Source organism: Nylanderia fulva, unplaced genomic scaffold (genome assembly GCF_048542155.1).
Source record: "Nylanderia fulva isolate GAGA-0341 unplaced genomic scaffold, ASM4854215v1 Scaffold40, whole genome shotgun sequence".
In the NCBI taxonomy this organism is placed as follows: Eukaryota; Metazoa; Arthropoda; class Insecta; order Hymenoptera; family Formicidae; genus Nylanderia; species Nylanderia fulva.
Window position 1 is genome coordinate 1,075,580 of NW_028190477.1, and position 20,383 is coordinate 1,095,962.

At 37.3% G+C, this 20,383-nt stretch overlaps 1 protein-coding gene and 1 long non-coding RNA gene across 6 annotated transcripts in view; one reads left to right on the forward strand and one right to left on the reverse strand.

The window, feature by feature from the left end:
• LOC114936433 (uncharacterized) overlaps positions 1-20,383 on the reverse strand; it is a 198,234-nt gene that overhangs the window by 135,540 nt on the left and 42,311 nt on the right. The gene's annotated exons all lie outside the window — the stretch shown is intronic.
• The window catches only part of LOC114936429 (irregular chiasm C-roughest protein), a 137,357-nt gene that overhangs the window by 65,789 nt on the left and 51,185 nt on the right, over positions 1-20,383 (forward strand). For both annotated transcript variants that reach the window (XM_029309617.2, XM_029309618.2), the window contains exon 3: positions 19,121-19,464. In XM_029309617.2, the coding sequence (XP_029165450.1) occupies positions 19,121-19,464 (344 nt within the window). The remainder of the gene's footprint in view (positions 1-19,120; positions 19,465-20,383) is intronic.

Genomic DNA, 20,383 nt, shown 5'->3' on the forward strand with positions numbered 1-20,383 from the left:
CACGCATATACCTCTCGCAGAGATATCATTAATTAGCTATTTCTACTTTTTCTCTCATACTCTTTCTCATTCTCTCAGGATACCTAAATATAGTAAATTTACATTTAATAAGCACAATTTTGGAATAATAAATTTAATAATTTTAATTGACTAAAATGTTTTAATAATAATTAATTAAAATAGAATCCTCTTTTTTGATTTACTTAGTCTGACAAAATATTTGATCGCATAATAATAAAACTTTTAATTTTAATAAATAAAATTTTCGTAAATAATAAAAACTTTTGATAACAAATTAAAATGGAATCCTCTTTTCTCTTTATTGACTTAGTCTCAAAAAATATTTGGAATCGTGCAGTAGGTTTTTTCACGTATCGCAAACTGAAAGATCAATCGGGAGAGATAGGGGAAACGTGAAAATGATCGATGGAGGAAGAGACACATCGTAATGGCGAGTGTCGCTTGTAGTCAGCCATTGTATCGAAATGCAAATCGCTCGATAGCCGGCGGCCGACGGAAATCATGGACCGTCTCTCTATGTGTGCGCGGCTTTGCGTCGCGGCGGGAAAAGCTTTCTTTTCTGGCTCGCAGCTACCTCTCCGCCGCGCGGACTCATAGAGGAGTCTGACTCGTCAGACTGGTTTATTAAATTTTCACGGTACGGCGGACACGTTTAATTTTACTTTGTATTGATTTTACCGCAGAATGGGAATACGGCGCGAACGAACAATGTAATTCTTTTCCACGGCCTGGGCTGCGCGCGGCTGCAAGAGAGAGAGAGAGAAAGAGAGAGAGTTGAACCCGGCAATGCACAACGATACCGAAGGCCAATCGACGTTGCGCGCCCAATGAGAATTGATTCGTCCCCGCGTCAATCAATCGATTAATAGCCGAAAAGTACACAACACGCGGCTGCATAAGCCGCCGCCGCTTTGTATCGAGCGCGGAATGTATTATAGAATGGAAATCGTTGCGAAAATATTTACAGTGCCTCACAAATCGTTCGAATTCGTAGGATTATTAAGAGCGATCGATTGTATCCATAAAAGGGTATCAATAATTGATAAATAGAGGCGACTCTCGTGCACGATCTGTCTGGTATTTCTCCTCCTCCTTTTAACCCTTTGCTCTTTTCTTGGAAGCACACGTCCGGACACACTTGTGTGTGACCGGAGTGATTTCGACCGGATGATGGGCTTTCGAAATTAGAAAATACCAGCACGCCTTGGCTGGGAAACAATTATTTGTTGCAAGCGTCTCATGAAGTACGTGCAACGCCTCGATGAAACTGTTACTTCCGCACACTCTCTACGTCCTTATGTCCGTAAAAATGTCGCGCACGTTTTCGCGTCTCAGTTTGTTCTGATACAAAACTGCGAGAGGCGAATGCCTCGCAGGCGAGACGCGAGATAGGGATCAACTTTTTGATAAATATCCTTGAGAGGAGATATAGATCACGTAATGATGGCACCGTCGATATTCTTCTAAAAAAAAAATATATATATATATACGGTAGATTGGAAGCGAAAAATGTTGTAATCTTCGCTCTAACGCTTCATTAAATCTGGAAAATTATAACGAAAATTTAATGGAAATTGACACGCGAGTCTCCCAACGCCGAGTGATAGAACCATATACATAGATTGGCATATTACCAAAAAGAGATTATGCAAGTCTAGAAATGTGAGAGAAAAAGAGAGATTATGAGTCGAGATGTAGTTACGTACTTCAGACACGCCACGCTCATATATGGACTATTTTTCGAGGCGGCATAATGGAGATGTAGCGTAACGTGCTCGATGTGCTTATTTTAATGAGAGTCCGGCCGGTGTAAGTCGAAACTTTTCCCGATAACATTGCCTCGGTACTGCCGAGGTTGCAAAGTAGTTAAGTCGGCGTGTGATTTATAGCTGACACAACGAATCTGTTTCTGTACTTGAACATCTTTTTTTATCAATATGAATGAGACGAGCGCGTGTAAAATTCCCGCACAGCGGCTGCGATTAGTTAACGAGAGTAAATTTAAATAGTGAAGTCATGCATATTTCCGGATATCGACGTTCCTCGATATTACTTCCTCCGTTCGACAAGTTTATTATACATGTATATGTATATATATATATATATATCATAATAATACAGACAATTTACAGAAATATCCAAAGCACGCGCGTAACGTGTGTGTATGTATTTTCGATTAAACGTCGCGTCGCGAAAATACAATCGAAAATCGATAGGACGCGCGGCAGAGTAAACGTATACACTTGACCAATCGCTTTATGCGCGAAATCGTGAATGTTACGTTAACTCGATATGGAAATACATCTCGTATTTCTTCCGCGCGCCGTCTTTCCGAGAGGTTTCCCTAGGAAAATTTGCCAGATGCGGCTCACAAGACGGGTTTGTTCGCTCGGTTTCTCCTTGGGCATCTCTATCGGGATAGGGAAAAGAGAAGAGAGGCCGAAAGCAGGGCAAAGAGAGGCGAAGGAAGGGGCCGACGTATCAAAGGATCCTTCCTTATATTACGATCTAAGAGGTTTCCTTCAGTAGATTACGTCGCGCTATTGCAACTTGCTATAAGGAGCTTATGTCTCCTCGCTATCAGAGACATTGCCGAGGAAAGCGATCATGCCTTTTGCCTTGACGGACAGTATCGGGTATCCGACGCTGTCAATGCGAATATATATGGGCGGGTTGCTCTCGGTGCGGTGAGGCCGCCGCTTTAGACCTGGACACGCAATTAATCGCGAGTTAATCAAATTAGCGGCTATTGTCCTTGGGAACTGTTCGATCGAAGTGTCAACCGCAGGAGATGACACTAAGATAGCCTCGGCGAAATTATTCGAGCCAAGTCTATTTTCTCCCTTTCGAGACATGTTGCGAAGTTTAAACGAAACCATAACGTAATTTGTAATATATATATATATATATATACAATATATGAGAGAACGATTATTCATTAGACCTTTGCTTCTTCGTTTCTTTTTCTATTTTTATGTATTATTTTTGTAACAAGAAGGTGCGATTTGATATTACACGCGAGAAAAACGGAAGGTCAGCTGATCTATTTCAGAATCATTTCTCGCGTACATGTATAGCAGTGATGGGTAAGATACATTTAGATACTTTTAAATTATATTTTATCATGATAATGGTAAGATGCACAAAATGTATCATTCTTTTATCTTTATTAATATTTTTGTTTATATCACGACTTTATTCGTTAGTCTTAACACGTGAAAAATGTCTCAAATATGTCAAACTATTTCGCCATGGTACTAAAAATTTGACCAATGCTTAATAATCGCTTAACCGGTGTTGATAAAGATATGTTGATAACTTGCAGTCTAGAGCTTTTAAAAATTTTAAGATGTAAACTATTAAAAAAATATGTGAAAATGTGTTGTATATAGATACAGGAAATATATATTTAGATACTACCTAACACTGATGCATAGCAATTTAAACCGTGCTCAAATCCGATTCTAAATTCATAGCTTCATATATGAAACGTTGGTAAATGCTTCGCTATTTAATTCTTCATCACATCCGTTGTCTCTAATTTCGCAGTCTTTTAAACAGGTCCCTCTCTTTTTCTCTCTCTGTGTCGCGCCGACGCGACGTGTGGCGGTAACGAGGAAATATCGTTCCGCGAATCGATACGCGGCGTGAAAAGGTCACCGAGAAGGGGTCGTCGCTTGTCGAATGTGGCGGATGTCGTGTCGATTATACCGAGTGAATGTGGCCGCATGAATATGCGCTTCGAAACGGGAAATACCTGGATTTCGCGATGCGTCGCGACACGCGGCGCCGAGTACTTGATCAAACTTGAATATATCGCAAAGCGATGTATTCATGAAGGGTGATTTTGTTACATTAACGCGGACCTTCCCTGTAATACGATATGTGAATTATATCGTTTAAATTGTATTGAATTTATCAGTAGAAATCGGTAATTGCGTATTATTCCGAGCTCTGGATTCTTTATCGGATCATAGCATAAATAAGTTAATGCGTCAATTTTTGTGAGACTAATTTAATATTTTTGTAAAATTTATTTTTTGTATTATTTTTGCATACAAATTCCTTGCTTTTAATAGTACATCGCGCTACTTGGAAATTTATGAAGATCTTAAAATTTCACAAGAATATATTGATGTATGCGCATGCGCGCATACACACGGGATGCATATGCATGTGTGAGTATAGGCATATAAATATATATATATATATGACTTTTTAATACCAGACTCCTGATTCGGAGACGAAACTCGTAATACTAAAATGTCATAACTTTCAAATAGCAAGGGTTCATCAACCGCGATGAATCTGTGAAAGTTCGTACTCTCAAATTTGGTCGGTTTCGCCGCGCATATTACTGATGCATGATGTGCAATGCTTCGGAGGAAGTTGAAGAAGCCCTCGTCTATCGACTTGTACCCTGATATACACATAATTTCTGCGCGCATTAATTTGAAAATCTTCTAGAACATATCGGCTTACATATAGAGCAATCATTATTGCATTGCATATATAAAAATATATATATCACGCCGAATAAATATGTCACAAGCTTCACGATGGCACATTTCTCATTAAATAATATAAATTTTACGAAATAATGAGGGGCCGCCAGCTTGACATGAAATCACGGACTATAGAATAAATAAAGCAAAATAAAATAAAAAAATTCAACACATATATTATGTTATGTGCAAAATAATAGCACTGGTTGAAAAAAATGAGGGCAATTTGTATGTTTCCTCCACCATGTTTACTTGTCTAGACTGTATATCTAACAATAAGATTAAATTCTGACATTTGTGGTCTTCGAACGAACTGACGAATACCAGCAAAATCCTTTAATAATCACTTTTTGATGGTGGACGAAATATACAAATTCCCCTCATTTTTTTCAACCGGTACTAATATTTTGCACATAACTGTATATCATTAATCTAACCTTTTAAATTAATAGATCGGATATTATTTGCATTACTCTTACTCCATAATATAAAAGAAAATAAATTGGAAATGTAGCATTTACGATTTCACGAACATGTTTCCAATGCGCGATTATGTCGATTTTCAATTGCAGTTTTGTATGATGCAAAATTCAATTAAAAACGTGCGCTTCTGTTATCGCTCATGTAAACTATTAATTTATACACACACACACGCAGAACAATAATCTATATTTTCGCATGCTTTATGATAAGAGGATTAAAAAAAGAAGACCAGGCAAAGGGGTACGGTGCGGGCTCCGATGTGGTTAGTCGCACGATTGTCCAGATAATATCGTTGATTGAACAAACAATAACATCGTTAAGGCAGTAAGTGGAATAATCGAAGTATCGATAATCTGGTTCGAGCGGACGAGCAGACCGCGAAAATACGGTTTATTGGCTCGAGCGAAGCCTCGCTTCCCTCCTCGACAAATGCTATTTGTTCGCAGAATTTCCGGTTTCGTTCCGGATACACAATAATTTGTTGTTACATGTGTTATATCTACGATAGTTATCGTGCTTCTCGTCGACGAGAGCGGAAGAAGGATCTTCTCGCAGTCGCCAAGAGCATCGCTTTTAATTCTTACGGTACCGTAATATTGATTCTGTATATCGCGCGTACATCTACGAGATTCCCTCTTCATTCGTCGAGAAAGAGAGACGGATGAAGAGAGCGCGACTCGACGATATCGGGGGAGAAGCCTAATACCATGTTGACCTAATAGATCGACACATCCATTGAAGTTGAAGCGTAAAAACGTGCCCGTACACACAAACTCGGTGAAGGGAAAAGACTCGACCATGACAAGAACTCCGTAGACTTGAAGTAAATGGACTGTTGGACATAGAGAGCTTTCCAACCACGTATATATAGTATTTTGTACGCTATTGTTTACTCGCGTAACGCGAATAATATTCGCTGAAATATTTTGGTTGGAAATCTTCTAGAAAATATAAAAATAATTTTCTAGTATTACCGTGATAAAAAAAAAGTACAAAAATAGATTAAATAATCAACTTGAAGTAAATGGACTGTTGGACATAGAGAGCTTTCCAACTACGTATATATAGTATTTTGTACGCTATTGTTTACTCGCGTAACGCGAATAATATTTGCTGAAATATTTTGGTTGGAAATCTTCTAGAAAATATAAAAATAATTTTCTAGTATTACCGTGATAAAAAAAAGTAAAAGAATAGATTAAATATATTTATCGATGATTTTTACAAGTTAATTACAATTCTGACATTTCCATCTTTTTTTTGTTCGCTAGTATTGATTACTCGCGAATAATATTCGCTGAAATATTTTTGTTGGAAATCTTTAGTAAGCTACAAAACTAATTTATTTCTGATATTGATCGTAATGAAAAAAAGACAAGATTAAATAAAATATTTATCATTTCGATTATTTTTACAAGTTAATTACAACTCTGACATTTTCTATTACTTTTTTCAATAATATTGGCTTAAAATCGATGAAATCCATGAATCATTTGTACGTTACAGCACTATATTAGTGACGTGAATGATACTCTCGCGTGTCTTCTCAGTTTCACTGGGTTGCTGTTCCGTTAATTTCGTGTTAATTTAAGTAAGGCAAACACGAGAACGATCCCTTCGTCGCTGGCTGACAGTTTGGCAAAATCTGAACAGCGGCAATGACACACGTTAATGCATGCGACGGCACTTAATTCAATACTGCTTCGGCGTTCATTATTCCGCGAAGTTTCGTTAGCATTACTAATTAGAATGCTGAGGAATGGCAAATCTGCAAAGTTTTCCCGAAACTCCCATTGTACTAGCTTGTAATAAGAACGGCCATTATTATACTGTTTACAATCTCTAGAGGTAAATGGAAACTTCGCGCCAAGTGCATCGCACGGGGAGTTCAGAGGGATGATGGAAAATTCAGATGTAAACGCCGAAAAAAAGGAAACGATGGATTTTAGCTAATAGAGAGGAGAGCAAAGTTCTCCGATAATAATAAATTCATAACCCGCAATGAGAAAGGGAGAGAGAGAGAGAGAAAGAGAGGGAAAGGTCCAATTTGCAGTAGAGTGTGACGACCCCACAAAATACATTATTACAAATAACAGTAACTAAATTTCCAAATAAGCAACTCGTATATTATTATCATCGAGACGACACGTTTTATACTATCAATTTTTTCCACAAAAAAAAAGGGAAAAAAATGCATCAACGCCGCGCGATATACGCTCGCATACGCAAAATACGGCAGAATATAAAAAGGGCCAAAAATTTGATAATCCCCGAAAATGAGAGAGCAAAATGTACCGTGAAATATGTACCTATTTTCGAGTACGCGCGGGCGCGGATATTCACCGACGCGCAACGTCATATAAATCTCGCGGAAATGAGAAGTAATGCGCGAATACACTAGCGCTTCCTGACATAATCGTTGAAGCTGCGGGGAATTAAAAAGCGTATTTCGTGAAATTATACCGTATGATAACGCGCGTTTTTCGACATTTTTCTTTCTTTTTTATTTTCTTTTACGCTTGTATCCTTTGTTGGGGCAAGCAACCAAAGTTATGTTTCTTGGCGCGCGAATGAAAATTTCACGATAAGAGCAAGGAAATGTAAATGAGAGATTGATCTGAAATATAAATATTGTACGTGTGTACGAGAGCTCGCTCGTTCCATTCACATTCTCGTTGTTCTCATTTAATGAAAATGTAAGAGAAACGGAATAAAAGTGAAAAAGATGCATATCACTTCGCGAAACAATTAGTGACTGTTTGGTTTTTCGTCCATCCTGTAGATAGAAGAGAAAAAAAACAACGAGCACGGATGGACGAGTCAATCGAATCTTTTTTTGTTTTCCGAGCGATTGCTCTTTTATCAATAGACAATTCTAAATTTGCATTGATACTCTTTCCGTTATACTTGTTTACATATTAGTAATATTGATTTTTATTTATTATCGCGGGATTAAACTTTCAACATATTACCTTAACGAGGCTTATATAAAACATAAACCATTGAGGCCGAAAATCGAACTCGAGACTTTTGTTTGCTTTTATCATTAAACCATCTGGATCCTACAAAGCATTTTTTTGTGCGCTTACATGCATCCAATAGTATTGTATTTATATATACTTGAACATTTTTTTATGATTAACTGAAACTGGATGCAAAGCCATCATAAATCTATTATATCACATTATTTTAGCTCAGGTTTTATAAAATGAATATTACGATAAGAAGTTGTTATCTCATTACAGCGTTATGTAAAGAGAACTTACAACAAAAAATGACGCAAAAAAATAGAATATCTTTCATCGATCCACCTTGAAATAAATCTGATAACGCAGACGATTTAATACCATTAATTAAAGTGTATCCTTTGTAGTACGTACCGACACGATTTTTCAAAGTGGCATTATGTATAACAAACGTCTCTTTCGTATATATTTAAACCAGTGACATAACTATGTTGTGTAACAAAAACATATTCTTCTCAGTTTCCTAATTACCCTTTGTAATTAGGTAAATTATAAATATACACAATGTCCTAATTAATTTTAGAATCCTGATCACCGGGAAGGGGAGGATTACGTTCTTTCCTCGTTAATAAAAGAAGCCAAATTGTAACGAGCTTTGAAATATTCTAATCAACGCTGCGTCTCTCATCACCGTAATCGAAATTTACCGCGACATAAAAGCAAGAGCGACATTATTCATTTGGATTATTAATTATCAGCGACATTTGTGGTAGCCAGGATGGAATTACCACAATGTCACAGGATATTCTTTTTCACGTTTCGACTTTAATTACGAACAGGACTCAAGAACAGAGGTGTTACACGGGCGTGGGAGAATAATCAACGCCGTTGCGTCGCGTGCGAGTGTATATAACTGCAAGCTTTCTGAATAATATTTCATAAAGACACATTTGCGTGAGATTAACGAACGATACGCCCTTACAAGAGTTAGAGGTTGAGCATTATCTTGTTCTTTTTGTTTTTGTACACTAAGAGGTGTATTTACGTTACTCTACTCAGATTTCGAAAAAATATTGGATTGGACGAAAGTAAAGTAAACACTTTCGTTTGTATCTTCTATATAGTATAAGTGGTTGTTTTGTTTTCGTATAATCCGATATCTTGAAGCAAAAGCAGTAGAAGGAAAATCACATCTTACATTTCGTTTGAATATCTTATTTTTCTTTTCTTTTAATACGAAGAATTTTGATTCCGCGTTTTCAAGTATTCGTTTGCAAATATCGTTGTACCAAATAATCATTATTCAACGACATTATGACAACCGAGACCGACGACTGAATTTTTCGGCAATGCTTGCTAATTTTTCACGTGCCCGAAACTCACTATCATCTATTACTACAGCGATAACGTACACATTCGAAGAGAGATTGTTCAATATTCTGTTAACACGGTTCAGTAAAGTAATCAATGTAAAAGATATGGAAGATATAAAATTAATTCATTAAATATATAATAAAAAATATATATATATATATATAAAATAAGTTATACAAATAATTCAAACCGTTATAATTTTCGAAGCTTAAAAAAAAAACATAAATTGAATATTTTAGTATCAAATTAAATTGATATATTTTGCATAAATCAATTCGCTATTCGAGCGTGAAATATTAATCACAAATTTTCTCGTAAACTTATCATCTCGTATAATTGTATCAATGACATAATTTATCCAACACAGTCTACACGCGGATCTGGTGGATCTCGCCTGGCGGTGGGATATCTACTACGTGTGGCGAATAATCCGCCCACACATAGTACATGTCTCTCGGAAGAGGGTCTCTCTCTCTCTCTCTCTCGTTCGAGCGTGGAAGACTCGCGCCGAAGCTCAACGGCGCAACGTCACCGATCAATTTGTCATGGGATGACCCAGTATCAAAGATACGAGTCCCCCGGGTCAGTGTAACGTGTTTCTGGAAACGTTGACACATGTACGCGGACACACATAGAGAACGCGACGTATAGTGACACATATGCAAACACGGGAGACTGCGATATGCGTGTGTACGTATATATTTATATTTATACATGCATATACATATATATATATATATATATATGTGTGTGTGTGTATACACAGATACTATGCGCACGCGTTTGGTCGCACGACTACCTAAATATAGTTCCAGCCTGTATACACAAATATGGGATGCATTCAATGGTTATCGCGATTTTCGGTACTCCTTCCGACACAAAGTCGGAAAATATTTCGTCACATTGCTGCGGCTGACACCACCGGATAAGAGTGACAAGAGCGCGCCGCGGAATCAAGAATGCAAGAATCAATTTTCTACATCCGCTCCATTTATCCCTACTACTATATAGACAACTCGGAAAACTTCCTTTTCTTTGTTTAGAAAGGCTGGTTTACGGCAGAAAATTCCTCTCTCGCGTACCATACATTCTAATGACCATTTTTCAGCTCTAGTTTTAGTTAAAAAGTTATAATTTCTCAAAGTATACATCACCTCTCGGTTTAATTTTTTTTTAACATTTTCTTTTCTGATATTACTGCGATTTTTCAACTAAAATAATATATTAAAATGTTTATTGAAAGCATGCATTTTGAAAGGCAGAAAGAAAAATTTGTGGCAGATGAAAAAGCAAAAAAATAACAAATTAACTTTACCTTGTATATCGTTGAAATTTGAAAAAGCTGACAGTAACATCGCAATGACCATCATTGAATTTTATTTTATAAGATTGCTTTTTGCCATACAATGTCCCTGCATTTGAAACATTATGCGACGATTTTGTGTAGAATGGAATTGGATTTATAACCGCAGTACGTGCTTCACTGTATATAGAACGTATTTCGAGAGTGTCCGTTGGCATTTATCTTATCTCGAATATAAATTTTTCATAAATTGGAATCCGATTTTTTACGAACAAAACTGTGGCCGCTGGTTGCCCTCTGTATATATCGCAGATTTTTACTTTGAATATTACATTACGTTATTAAACTTAAATTCGCGCAAATCGATCTTCTGCTAAAGACATTTCGCAAATTAATTGAAAAATTTAATAACTGAAACTTTTTCAAGCATAAGTTGAATTAGCCATTATTTTTCTATCTAACTCGATATTAATTGTATAATAGTTGGCGGAAAGTCGGGAGTAAAGGAGATTTATTAGTCGGGCAAAGCGAGAAAAATCGGATAATTTTCAAACTCTATTTAAAGTCGCAACTCCGCCGGGACGTTCTGTACATTTTAACGCGAAATACCTGGTGCAACCTTCACGTGCGGCGCGCAGGTCATGCAGATAGATGTGTGCAACCTAATTTTTGATTGGCTCCAGGGATGGAGCGGAATAGACAGAGGGAGAGAGAGGCTTAACCTTCGATCCACGAGGAAGAGAAGGTCGAGATTATACCGCAGGGACAGTTCGAATTTAAGCCTTATTCCATCGTCGATTCGGCGGACGGTATTAACGAAGCCATTAGTAGTTCCTTAACTCCGTGCAACGGCTGTGCCAACACATCCGAAGTCGCACGACGAAATCGATCCGTCACGTCACCATCACGAAAATGGAACGAATATTTGTCACGTAAAAACAGGGCGCGACGCAAAGTGACGCGAAGTTACGAGAGCGCATTAGTCTTACGTAATGAAGTTCAAGTTAGAGACGCGAATCTCATCCGTTCGCGCTTATCGTGACTAAATTTATCATGACCCCTATAAATTTATCATAAGAAGACGAAGCTTAAAGGAGCCGAGCTATTTTGTGGATATATATATATATATATATATATATCACTTTGTTAACTCGGCAATTTTAGAATTGTTTGCAAAATTGAGCCAACAATTGTTCCGTTCTTATTTTCATCGTCAAATTGCGCGGCGCGGAGGCTCTCTCATCTCATCGTAACTTTCTCCCTCTCTCCTTCTTCTCCGTGACAAAGTTGGCAGACAACCGACTCTAAAGGTGAACCGTCGAGCGCTCTTCCTCGCTCGTTCCCTCCTTCGCGATGTGCATTCTTCGAGAAAATCGGATTATTATCACGGAATCTATTTGGCGGCCCTCCGCCCGTCTGTTCGTATATCAGTATTCACGGGATGTCGAACGTTCCCCTTTCCGGGACACAACCAACTGTTGTAACGTGCCGCCATTGTATGCTTACGCAACAATCAACATTACCTATGTGCACCGTTGCATATACAAGTGTATAATGCCGTGTGTACCGTCCGCGCATTGTGCATTTCTGATGACGGCAAGCAACGCGATACGACCCTTGCGAGCGAAAATTCGCAAGACGAAACTCTCTCCGGCGTCGCGTCGGAAATAAACTTATGTGCAAATCGATTCCGGCGTTCCCCTTTTGGGATTAATTGTCTAATGGAGAATATGGCGCCAAGAAAATGGCACACTGACGTACATGTGACTTTTTGTTTATTTTACGCGAAAGCTATTATTACGGCGAAGAATATTCGATTCTGACCTAATTCTATTAGACTTCATTAAATCATCGATCCTCATTTTTTCTCGTGTAATAAATGTAATGGATATACCGCTCATTTGTCGTGTCATTTTAGCCGACTCGACGCGACACGTCGGCTAAATATCGTACGAGTTATTATTCGATCTTTGAGGAACATAAGAGCGTAAATTGCCCGGATTTGAATATATAATACAGCCTCTTTTACATAATTGCAATACGTTATAAATATTTGGGTAATTCGTTTTTAATCTGAATTTTCGGTCTAGATCAAATTGCTTTTTCATTGCGACGTTTGAACATTCAAATATTTATGGCGCGTTCTCGCAAGAACCTTACATTATCTTACGTTATATCTCGCGCTATATACAATACAATACCTGACATATATACATGCATGCATGCATACATCGAATACGTCGTCGTCGTCTTCGTATCCCGCTGTCGATTTCGCGATGCAGCTCCTCTACGCATCGCACAATCGCGGTAATCCCGCGTGTTTGCAAAGGCAAATATCCGCGCGCGTGCAATGCCACAATTTCACTCAGGCGGCGCTTTAAGAGCGGGCGCGGGATTCTCGTTTACGATATAAAAATTCCTACTCAAAGAGAAGAGAGCGTGTGCATGTCACGGACGCGCTTTCACGTCGGCAATCCTTGCAAGTCTCATATTTTTGTCGTAATATGAAAATATATTTTCAAAGACAGGGATATGTATGTCAAGAACATGGCGCGCATTTTGTACACGCTTTTCTCTCGTTCGCTTTGTCTCCACGCAGCTTTTACAAGCGCGTTACATCTTATCCAACTTTGGTCGTAAGTGGAGTACGTATTTAATGATCAGAGAAAAGAAAGAAATATATATATATATATTTGATTCTTTAATACTCTGAAAATTGGAACGTGCAAATACATTTGCGCAGTTTATCTGCGGCATATCCAATATATCGAACACAGGTAAAACCGACATCAAAGTATTAGATTTCGCAGATCCAAATTTATAACGCCGATACTTGCCGCGATAAGCATTATCGAAAAGATGTCGATAACAATAGCGCTAGAGCCGCAAAGAAACGAGAGGGGTTCTTCCTTCGAACTTTTCTTCTTAAGCGATAATACTTTCGCGTGACGGCAGATTTGTTTTCGCGAATCAGACTTCAATAGACGGGGAGTTGATACAATAGGATGTACGAATTCATAGCAAAGAGCAATAAACGATGTCGTCGAGTCGTCCTACACGACGCGTGTATGTACGAAGCGGTGAAACACACACATATATATATATATGCACACCCACACACGGATACCCCTCAGCGCGGATACATCTGCATTGCAGAAACGAGACGACCATGCAAATTCAATATTTGCGCCGTGATGGAATGATCATGCCGAAGTAGAGGGTACCGCGTGTGTGCCTATCTGACCCAGATGCTTAAATTGTCATATGCGCTACAGTATCATGGGAAGCTTAGGCGTATATAGACGGGACGAGAGCGAGAAAACGGTCTCCGGTATACTAAAGCCTTGGGTATATATCCGAAATCCTATATATATATATATATATATACATACATACACATATACAAAATATATATATATATATAATATATATGTATATAAACGGATACAACCTGTTTGGAGGAGAGCCGCAGCATCCTGAGGTGGCAAATGCGAGGAGAAACGCGAGGAGGGAGATAAAAAAGTGAATTTAGTTTAAACATAATATCAATCAAAATTAATATTGGACGCTAGTGGTGAAAATAAACTTGGCGAAATTGATTTCGACGTAACTAGCAATTTTATTCAATACTTGCACGACGTTTTGGTTGTGGTCCTTATCAAGTGAGAATTCCATCAATTAAAATGAGATTAACGCAACATAAAACCGATCTTATTTAAAATTAATAACGACAATCGTTGACGAAACATCATAGCGATGGGACGTGTTCCTCTTTTAACTATTAATTTTAAATAAGATTTTATGTTGCGTTAATCTCATTTTAATTGATGGAATTCTCACTTGATAAGGACCACAACCAAATGGTCGAAACGTCGTGAAAGTATTGAATAAAATTGCTAGTTACGTCGAAATCAAGTTTGCCAAGTTTAAACATAATATTCGAACTTTAAGAGAAATGCAACTATACGCACAGTTCCTTATCCCATGTATCGCGCGGGCACACGGTTATACGATAGCACACGTTGATATGAACGGAATGAGGAGTTGTATACCACATTGTTGTGCCATGATACGACGACGTACGCGAATCGCAATCCGTCCATCTACCCACCCCGGGATATAGACGCTATTCATGTGCGAAGAAATGGCATGCGGTATCAAAACGGTATCAGAACACGAAAGTAAACTTAACAACTCATAAGATTGTGACATTTCCGCGATTAAATAATAAAGAGCACAAATGTGGAGATTTTTTTTTTTTTTTTTTTTTTTCATATTTTTAAAAGATTTCTTTTAATATAATATTTGGCTGTATATCTATGATATTGGTTATTCAAATATATAAAACGTTAAAAAGGTAAAAAAAATTATAAAAGCTAATTTTAATTGAAAATGCTACAATGTGCGATAATTAAGAAAAACATTTTATAAACTAAATATTTTCTTTTTGATAAATATATCTCTGAAAATTTAACGAAATAGCAAACATGCACATACATTATTATATAACATAAAGATTTAACAATAATGATACCACAGTACAATAATTGTGTCATGGAACGGACACAAGCAAAACATATTAATTTCGAAGAATCAAATTATCGCATTGTGAACTAAAATACTTTTATGACAATGCGTAATTTCTATAATAAGTGCATAATAAATTGTAAAATAATTATGAAGTAATATTTATATACAACAATATAGTTCAAAAGTTATAGCAATTTTAATAAAATAATAAGTTACATTTATGATATTATTTTTACTTTGATATTAATAATTTTATTTTTCCTAAATGTGCTGTTCATTAGAAAAAAAAAAGATATGTTTGTGATAAAATTACATTTTAGATATATAAACATGAATATTTCATATACGAGTACATTGTACTTTTTATAAATTACGATTCATAATGCACCATGAAAAAAATGAAATATCGTAAACACGGAGCAGCAAATATAATGTATAGTAATATTGTAAAAATATTAATTTTGAAGGTTGAATTTTGATTACTTTGGTACAGACATACAAAGTACAATTCGACGTGATGCTATATGCCAAACGAAATGCACATTTCCGCAGAGAGACAGAGAAATACTGCACAGAGATAAACGAAATGATAGAGAGAGAAAGAGAAGAGCGGGTTTTCGAGCGCTAAAATTTCTAGCCGACGAGAACGCAACATGACGTTCGACAGGCAACGCGCCGTCTCGATTAGTGACTTTATTTAAATTTAAACGCAGTAGAACGGGTGTGCGCGCATTCGCCTACGCACGGGTGATTATCGCGACATTCGCTAGTAATTGCTGGGACAACATGGCAGTTGATTGTTTTACGCTTCTATCAGCGTGTTCTATTTTATCGCCGAAGCGGGGCGGCATAATGTACGAATATATACACGCCTACGCGACGTCCCATCATCGTTCCGCTCCGGTTTCGAGGCGACCCGAATGAATAAAAAAGAAAACCAATAGGCGTGATAGAAGCCATTAAATGAAACCCGCGCGCGCGATATTTTTTCGTGCGATATAGACGCTTACATGTGAAATCACTGGCGGTATAAAATCGCCTGGGACGTATCCCATCCAATTCCGACACGACCCAATTCTGTTTCGTAAACCGGTGGCGTGCCTTGTCACGGACGTCACGAAATATGATAAATGTTTTCCAAGTAAATGAGTAAATTGCATTCGATACCAAATTTATTTTAATCCCCTTATGAAGGATTATTATTATTATTATAATTATTATTACTATTCTGTCAGAGAGAAAAGAAGAGAATCTATTAGGCTAATGTCAAAGTAAACTCGGCGCGGCGGCGTAACGCGTCGATTTGTTCACGAGAAATAATATTCATCATAGTATCATTTACGCGGTATTATTGTATGCTGCAAATAATCGTGCGATATCTCTCGCTGCTCGTCCGTCGAAAGAAAGGCTTAACGAACATGAAGAAACGCGCTTTGTGAAGCCGCTTACGGTCGGAAAGATCGACTCGGAGAGAGAGCGAGCGAGAGAGCCGGCCTCGAATACGAAGCACAAGCGCAATTATTATTACGCTCGTTACTCGTATATTCTATTCAAAGCATTCGGGCGGACGGTGACGGCGACGGCGACCGCCGGCGGGGATTATTATCTTATTGAGCTCATAAGAAGCAACCCGCGCGCGATGTCGTACGAGCGCGTCGTCTTACGACATCCTCTATCTGCTAACCGACGGAACACGGCGCGACAAGAACCGCTTAGCTCGTACAGAACCTCGTGTACGGTCTAACTTTGCTTCTACGAAGAACACCGGGAGGAAGTGAGGAAGAGAGAGGGACGTAACTCCAAGTATAACGAACGGCTTCGACGATAACATAGGACGACGACGTCGAGGCGCCACGTCTGTGCGAAGACCGTCCGACAAGACATACGAGAACGATACATCGTTCTCAAGAATCTCTCCTCGAGCGATTTTCAGTTCTATCGATCATTTCACCGGGGACGAATAAGAACGGCGCAGCGAAGGAAACGTAGATAGATGATGGAGCAGCGGCGCACGGACAGGAGCGAACAGAGAAAGAGGACAGTAGAAATCGAGTATCATCTTGTTCCCGTTATTACAAGACGGACGATCGAGCTGATACGAATATAAACGAGATAGGGAAAATTAATTAAGCGGTCAACGAAACAATCGAGAGATCCCTTCGATCTGATATATAAGCTTTTACTCTCCTTCGTTTTTGTCAAGTGATAATAAAAAGAGTAATAGTTATGTTAATGAACATGCACATTCTGCGCGAAATCAACAATCTAGTGTTTGAACTTGCCTCTTTTTACAATCTACTTTTTAGGCTTGAAACAGCGAATTAATTTATTGTCCAAATTAAATCGCAACATGGGTCAATATATTTAGTTTTGAGTAAGAATTGCAAAATATAAGATATATGCCGCGGACTTTCCACAAATCGATAATTAAGTGAAAACGTTAATTAACATTTTTATCTTTTTTGGTCGCTATCGAATGATGGACGCGGAATGAAAAAAATTTCGTTAGAAGAAAAGGAAAGGCGGCGCTCGACTCTTATACAACGAATGTTCTTAATGGCAAAGAGTTGACAGTTCGGCTGTGAACTAATTCTGAATGATTTAGCTGCGAATAAAGATGATTGACCTTCTTCATCCATTACGATACCGTTCGTTTAATAGATTCCGTAAAACGTTTCACGCGATAATTGTTAAGACGCGGTATATTTTCACGGTAACGACAAAATTGCCGCCATAAAAGAGTTTCCCTCATAATAGCGATTCCATATGTGCTGCTTTTAGCAATACATATACATATATACGTGTGTACGTGTGTTGAAAACATCCTTGCTTCCAATACTAAATTACTGCCACTTGGCAATACTTTTATCGCTCCTTTTACGATACAGACTCCCCTCTAACTTCGTTTTTGAATCCGATGGGACTATAAAGATAAATTAGATAAGACGACGAAATAAATGGGAAGAGAGAACAGCCATATACGTATATACACAAACACATATACATACATACACTCCGTCTACATATTTCTTACATAATACATTCGAGGAATAGAAACTATTTCTAGAAAATTTCAAGAAAAGAAATCGACAGCTTCTTATTTACACTTAGTCTCTAGGTTTTATTCTCTTAAATGGAACTAGTATATTATCATTAAAAAACAATGAATAACCATTTAAGATCTCAATTACAAATGTAACACTATAAATCAGTGAAATCTTACTGAAAGAATTAGTCACGAACAGTTTCGATAGATGATATTTTATATTATAATGTTATTTAGAAGATAAATGTATAGCACAAAACTTTGTTAAAAAATATTTGAGTTTTTTATTTTTTGTGGATTTATCACATATAAAGAGTGAAAAAATGTAATATGTATATAATTCTCAATTTTTAATAGCTATACGTGTTTCGTTTCAGATATGTGTGTATATATGTATGTGTAGAGGAAAGAGCGTTTCCAAAAAAAAGCAATCCAACAGAAATAAAAAAAAAGCTTTAAATCCTTCCAGCTTGTATATTCTATATTTTTATACATGTTCTAAATTTTATTAATTTTTTATTGAAATTTTATTCCCGTATATAATTATTGTAATTAAGACGTAAGATGGAGAAATACATAAATGTTTTCACTGAAGCTTAATAAATATTTATCGATCTCTGGCGAAAGCTGATACCAATGCTTTAATAATTTACTGATTCAAATTAAGAGATTAAGAAATCGCAAAAATTAAATTCAAATTTTAAATAATAAATTAATTGAAATTTTATGTTAAATTACGTATCATTACGGTGTCATGCCCTTTTAAACACGCTTCTGTGAAACGAGATCAAAAATAGTTATAAAAATTCCAATTAATTTTATATTGCACTAATTACGTTTAATTGTCGGCAAAGTTTCTAGATTTAATAAATCTTTCTCATTTATTCCGTAGGAACGCGTGCAGAAAAGTTGGACGAAGAACAGCGCCGTTAATAATTTGCCTCTCGCTGTTGATGACAATAGAAGCGAAGACAGTGGCTGCTACGAATGTGACAAACGCGTCATCGCTAGCAGTATCGACGCAAAAGCCGTTTACAACGACGGAAGTAGTTTATCAGCGATTCGCCATCGAGCCGATGGATCAAACTGCGGTGATTGGCAGTCGAGTGACGCTTCCATGCCGAGTACTTGATCAGAAGGGGCCCATTCAATGGACCAAGGACGACTTTGGTCTGGGAGCAGTTAGGAATCTCACCGGATACGAGCGATACGCCATGATCGGCAGCGACGAAGAAGGTGAGTGTAAGTGGATAAGATCATCCCGGAAATTCGATTTTCACGCTCAAATTAATCCCCCCTTCCAGTCGCGGCGATCCACAAATACGCTCGCGGACACTAGAATTATGCAAAATACAGAGTGATCTGCAATCATAGTACAGAACACTTCCTGTTACTTATTTTACGAAAGTCGTTCGAGAATCTCAAAGATTGATCTTTCGATAACTTGTTTCTCCGTTTTAGAATTCAGAAAATGATGCCGATTGCATCTGTGTACATGAACGCTTTTCGATACGCGTTCTTTCGAGCGCGAAGTTTTAACGGCCTTTAAATTTCCTAATAAAAAAGTGCATTTTGCACCACGGGAAGGATTATTTAAAAATCTTTATACACCACATCAACTATAATACGGCGCCCCTAGGCTGTTTACTCGCTCAAATTCAATTTTCGGCCGCAAGGTATTGATTTTCTACTATATCGAAAAAAATATATGCAGATGTATGTGTGTGCGTATAGGGAGGAGAGAGACTTTTCTCCAAAAATAGTCATCCAAATAAAAAAATTTTTAAAAATCTACATTTTGCAAATATATTCAATATTATTAATTTTGCAGTATTAATTAGTGAAATATGAAAAGAAGGAGCAAAGTATATAAATGTTTGAAAATTATTTTTGTTTATTTTTTTATTTCTTTCTCCCTTTTTTCTATTTTCGGTGAAATTTATCTATATCACTATTCGCTCGGTTGTCTGTGAATCTTACCTGGCACAAAAAATATTTCGTCTTGCTTAGAGGTGCTACACGTTTACGAGTATAACACTCTCATACATGAAAAGACACATAAAATCTTACCTGGTACAAAAAATATTTCGCCTTGCTTAGAGATATTACATGTTCACGAGTATAATACTCTCACATATAAGAAAAGACACTTAAG